The following is a 6,000-nucleotide window of genomic DNA, read 5'->3' as shown; positions in this document are numbered from 1 at the left end:
ACCTCACCAAAACCTCCAAAATATTCCCGGATTTTCTCCTCAGGTGTGTCTGGAGATAAGCCCCCAACAAAAATCTTTTTAACAGGTTCTTTTGTTTTCATGGCTTTAGCTCTTTTTGGATCAATGACCTTTCCATTCAGCTTGTGTTCTTTCTGGTCCATGACCTGAGGAAAATCAAAACACAATCTTACGTAGTTCAAACTAAATGTTTCACTGATGTTTTGAGGAAGGCCAAATTTGCTCCAACTCCAATACTTTGATTACAGCAGTAATTTCTTGCACAAAGAGTTCCATGATTTTGATGATTATCCTCTGACACAGTTCTGACAAAGCTTTTCAAGAGCCACCTAAGGTCATGTATTATCCAAGGGAAGTAAAATTATAACATTTCTCAGAAAGTACTCTACAGTCTCATTTTCAAAGCATAGAAAGTAAAGAATCTGTGCTTTAAATATCACCAAAGGCCAATGAAGGCAAAAACTTTTCCATGCACTGTATCCACAGCATTTTAGAGAAGTTAACAGCTAATTTTTGCTTGCACAGAGCCCAAATGTATTAAAGCTACTGGCTCTGCTCCCAGGGTCCACAGCTCTGGAACACAAAGACTTGAAGTTCTTTGCAAATTACTGCTTTCACAGCAGTGGGCAGCAAACATTTACATACAGTACTTTTCAAGTGCTCAAGTCCAGTGGCTTGCAGCGAACTCCCACAAGTAAGTGCCCAAACCCATACCTTAGAAATCACTGCTGGGCCTGGACACTGCATCATGAGTAAGATGGTTCAGAAAATAAACACTTCAACAAGTATCTTAAAGATGGTGGATACAATATATTTAACAGAATATGTGCAAACAACAACCACCCAAATGCTTTATCTCTGATACCCAAATCTGAACATGTTGCTTCACTGCATTAGTATTACCTTATCTACGCTCTCTGATTCTTTGAAGAGCACAAAGCCAAAGCCTCTTGACCTCCCAGTGATGGGATCCAACTTCAGAGTGCAGTCTACAACTTCCCCAAATTTGGAGAAGTAGTCCTTCAGGTCTTTCTTTGTAGTGTCCCAGCTTAGGCCACCAATAAACATTTTCCTGTTAAGACAAGATGGTTAAACTGTTAGTGTGTGTTACCCAAAATCCTCTGCGAGCTCAGTTACCCAATGCATGAACTGGCAGCACTTTATCAGTGACAGCACCGCACACACAGGCCTGCACTTTCTGACAACTTGCTTAAAGGATTCTGGCTAGTTTAGATAAAGACATACATGGGCACAAAGGTTTTGCACCATCTTCTGCTGCAGTTGCTTATTCTGCTATCCCAGGCAATACCAATAGTGACAAAAAGGTATTTTACTACTTCCTTGCAATCCCATCATTACTGACTCACAACAGCCTAAGTTCCATTTAGTTATCTCTGGAGCCTCCACACAACTGCTCAAGAAACCCATGGAGGCAGATTAGATTTATACAGCAGAGCTCTTAAAAAGAAGCATTTGTATACTAGACTGGACTGGACATAAACCCATATTAGTAAACAAAAATAAGTAAAATTTAGTCAAGTCGCCTTCCCCAGAAAGCAGTAAAAAAACCAAAGTACTGGATGGTCAAAGATCATATTTCCTTACAAAAATAGAATATAAACACTGGGCATAATCTATTACAATCAAAGTATCTTCCTAATATTCCTGAAAGATGAGTGCTGCTGGGCAATGTGTACAGCATATAATTCTGATCATAACTTGTATTTTCAAAAGCACACTGGAAGGTCAGAATCAATTCATGACCATCCTACCATATTAGTAAGGCATCCAAAAAACAAACAAACCAACAAAAAAAACCAAACAAGAAAAAGGAAGAAAAATCCAGCCAGTACGCACACAAATGAATCATTCGTAGTTATTAGGCACAGGGCTTAGGCACTCATTCAAAAGAGGATTTGATTTGAGATAATCTCTTCTAATACTGATAAAGAAGATTTCATAGTGGGCTCTAAACAAAAAAGTTTGATCCATTATGATCTATAAATACGTTTTCTACAAAGCTTTGTCCATTTTCATTGTTCCAACTTATCCCACAATTCAGCAGTTATCAGAAAACCTGAAACACCAGTGTGTCCTGTTTTCAACTCCTCCACTTCCCACACACATACAAATATTCCCACCAATCATGTAAAACTGTGTGTACTTCCACAAGTCAAACTCACAAATCCAGATCTGCTCCCAGTGAAGCAACTCTGCTGAGTTAGCTGAGCTTTCACAGAATTTACAAAAGTTTCTGACAAATATATCCAACCTCCACAAAAAAGGAGGGTGTTGAGGAGCTTCAGATGTTTCTATAAGAAGTCTAGAAATCTATAAGCAGAAGTACCAATTTCCCATCCCTTTATCCACTTTTCCCATTAGTTCCAGATCTTCCTATAAAGCACCAAAAGCCCTTTCTATCCAGCGTGACTTGTTATCTTCAGGACCAATCTGCCTTCAGCTCCTTCTGGTGCTGCCACCAGGAGAAGGGCATGGAACTGTTGAAGCAAGTCCAGAGGAGGCCACAAGTTGATAAAAGGACTGGGGCAACCTCCCCTTTGAAAACAGGCTGAGAAAGCTGGGGCTGCTCAGCCTGGAGAAAAGAAGGTTCCATGAAGATCTCACAGCAACCTTCCAAGTATCTGAAAGGAGACTACAGGGAAGCAGGAGAAGGACTCTTCATCAGGAACTGCAGTGACAGGACAAGGAGTAATGGGTACAAATGGAAAAGAGAGGAAATTTAGATTAGGTATTAGGAATTCTATGGTGTGAGGATGGAGAGGCACTGAAGAAGCTGCCCAGGGAGGCTGTGGATGCCCCAACCCTTGCAGTGTTCAAGGCCAGGCTGTGTAAGGCCTTGAGCAACCTGGTCTAGTGGGAGGCACCCCTGCCCACAGCAGCAGGTGTTGGGACTGCATCATCTTTAAGGTTCATTTCAACCATTCTGTGGTTCTATGAAGATGGAAAAAATGGTCCCCACTGGTAAGCCAGGACCCTCACCAGTACAGGCAGTAAATCAAAGGATGTTTTCAGCTCTTGTGCTCATCATCATTAAGGTTTTTAGTTTGTCTGCTGCTTTGTGGAGGGTTTTTAAAGAAGCCAAACAACGTAGAGAGGATGCAGCATTTCTGACACATGGGGGATGCCCCAGCAGTTACTACTGCACCGAACACTTGCTACACAAGCCACCTGTTTGACAACTACCAACAAACCATTCTACACACAAAACCTGCTCTATCAATATTAACTACCAATATTAACATACAAGGCCTGCTTTACAACAGTAAGTACAGACAGATCAAGAACACGAGTCCACAACCAAGAGCCCTCTGAAGGCTTTCCTTCCCTCCACGCAGGAACTGCAACTTGGAGTCCAGTCACAGAGCAGCAAACCACGCCTGCCTCATTCTGCCACTACACCAGCTGACAAACTACTGCTCCAGCACAAAACCTGAGGCCAAGTCAAGGCTGCAACACAAACATGAGCACAACAAGCACTCCAGGAGCAATGTCACAGTGCTGACAAAAGCTTTTAAAATACACCAACCAGTCTGTGGGTTAGGGAATGTGTGTAAGTCACATCAGCACATACAGTTTTACAAAATAAGCTACCAGAAGTGTACTGGGAAAGCTTTCAAACTTCAGACTTAGCTAAATAGAGCACAGATATCACAGATATGCTGCTTTCCCTCGGCTACCAAGAGGGCTGCCTAACACTTTGTTTCCTGTACAACATTACCCATAAGAATTGACAGGTCAAATAAGAAGACTGAACTAAACTACAAGTCAATGTATGATTATGTAATTGCTGCCCAATGTCACTGCACCTATCAGCAACAACTTTTTCTAAGCTGCGTTGCCTCAAAGAGCACCAGCTTCCTCATTAGCCTCCCTACCTCTAACAGGTGGGTATTCAAGGGCAAAAAGGAAAACAAACATGTACACTACTGCAAAGGTATTTAAGAGCAGGTGAAAAGTAACAGAAGCATGCTAAGTTTCTGCTAATCCTAGCAAAGTACTCAAAAAAGGTTCCCATTCTCTCTCCCTGCAACATCTCAGCCTATTACATCCCAGGTTATAAACGCTGCTCTCAGCAACATCCGTGGTTATTACAGGAGGAGGAAGACAGAAAGGTTCTGCAGCAGGACGGCAGTATCTACAGGACACGGTAGCAACTGCTTCTTTCTGTAGTTTATTTTCTGCCTTCACCAAAACCAGACCTGCAGCCTGAGTTCTTATGGGGCTGACAGGAGACAGGATAGGGCAGCCTGTCCTGCCACTGGATTTTTCACAAGCCAATTTCAGCAGCAATACAAAAGCGACACGGTCCCATACCAAACATCAGGGAAAGACCCTCGGAAGACTAAAAGCTGCCTTTATTCTTCCAAAAAGCATAGAACAGGTTGAGTTGCGACAGATCAATCTGGATCATGGAGTCCAACTCGTGGCCCTGCGTGGGACACCCCATGTGCCCCAGAGGGTTGTTCAGACACTTCCTGACCTCTGTCAGGGTCGGTGCTGTGACCACTTCCCTGCAGTGCCCGTTCCAGTGCTCGACCACTCTCTGGGTGCAAAACCTTTTTCTGATATCCAGCCTGAACCTTCCCTGACACAACTTCATGCCATTTCTTCGAGCCCTAGTACTCGAGTTCAGACATCACGCAATGCAATCGCCCTCACAAGTTCAGTAAGGAGCAGAGGGATGGTTTAGGCAAGGAAGCAAACCAGGCACCTCACGCCTCTCACTGACACACCGTTTCTGTTCGCAGCCCGGGGCAATGCTGGGACTGCAACCGCAGCGTTCGGCTACAGCGAGCCAATGTCCTTAGCGTATGCACCGCACGTTAACTTATAGAAAAGACTTCCCGAGATAACTAAAAGCAGTTTGTAGTTCGGCACAAATCACATAGTTCGTACACAGCGGGTCCAGACACCGCCCCCGCGGCTCAGCTCGGCCCGTGACGTCGCCGAGGCGCCAAGTAAACAAACACGGCGGCGAGCAAGGCCGGGCCGGGCCGAGCCGGGGACACCGGGCCCCGCCCGGGACACACCGCCCACCCTCGCCGCTCACCCCTCATCCTCCTCGTTCTTGCTGGCGTCAATCTTGGCTCCCTCCGACTCGATTCCGCCGCCGCCGCCGCCTCCGCCGCCGCCTCCGCCATCGGCGCCCGCCGCCCCCGCCTGCCCCTCAGGCTGCTCCGCCGGCTCGGCCGCGCTGCCCCCGGCGCCCGCCGCCGCCACCGCCGCCGAGTCCAGAGCGAACTGCTGATCCGACATGGCGCCGCCGTCCCGCACCGGACACCCCTGGTGCCGCTGCCTCCCCGCCGAGGCCCCGGCGCCGCTGGCGGCCCCGGCCGAGCGCGCCGATCCCGCCGATCCCTCCTCCTCCTGCTCCCTGTTTTTAATGGCGCCGCCACCGACCCAACCTAAAATGGCGGCCGGAAGAAGCGCGGCGGGCGGGCCACGTGACACGGCCCCGGGGAGCGGGGGGGGCCGGGAGCGGACCCGGGAATAGGCCGGGCCTGAGAGCACAGCCGGGAGGCGCGGGAGCTTCAGGGCTGGGTGGGACCTCTGGGGAGCATCCAGTCCAAACCCCCTGCCCAGGCAGGTCGCACAGGAACGCGTCCAGCGGGGTTTGGAATGTCTGCAGACGGGGAGACCCCACTCGCTCCCTGGACAGCCTGTGCCACCCTCAGCATAAAGTTCTCCCTCATGCTGAGGTGGAACTTCTGGTGTTTTAGTTTATGGCCATTGCTCCTCAGGCTGTTGCTGGGCACCACTGAAAAGTCTGGCATCATCCTCTTGGCACCTGCCTTTGAGGTATTTATAGGCATTAATGAGATCCCCCCCCCATTGTTCTCTAAACAGGCCCAATTCCTGCAGTCTCTCATGAGATAACCCCTCATCATCTTTGTGACCTTCCGCTGGACCCTCTGCAGGAGCTCCTTCTCTTCCTTGTCCTGAGGAGCCCAGAACTGGACA

General features: G+C 47.8%; 1 protein-coding gene across 2 annotated transcripts in view; it reads right to left on the bottom strand.

Moving 5' to 3' along the window:
* Nucleotides 1–5,448, bottom strand: part of HNRNPD (heterogeneous nuclear ribonucleoprotein D) — a 10,049-nt gene extending 4,601 nt beyond the window's left edge. For both annotated transcript variants that reach the window (XR_011697875.1, XM_071555810.1), the window contains exons 1-3: nt 5,090–5,448; nt 922–1,090; nt 3–164 (exon numbers count right to left, since the gene is read on the bottom strand). Coding sequence is in view for 1 of the 2 variants with exons in the window: in XM_071555810.1 (XP_071411911.1) it covers nt 3–164; nt 922–1,090; nt 5,090–5,295 (537 nt within the window). In the remaining variant the exon portion in view is untranslated. The remainder of the gene's footprint in view (nt 1–2; nt 165–921; nt 1,091–5,089) is intronic.
* Between the last annotated feature and the right edge of the window lie 552 nt (nt 5,449–6,000).

Source organism: Pithys albifrons, chromosome 5, assembly GCF_047495875.1.
Source record: "Pithys albifrons albifrons isolate INPA30051 chromosome 5, PitAlb_v1, whole genome shotgun sequence".
Lineage (NCBI taxonomy): Eukaryota > Metazoa > Chordata > Aves > Passeriformes > Thamnophilidae > Pithys > Pithys albifrons.
The sequence above is the reverse complement of the archived record's forward strand: the minus strand, read 5'-3'. Positions and strand labels throughout refer to the sequence as shown.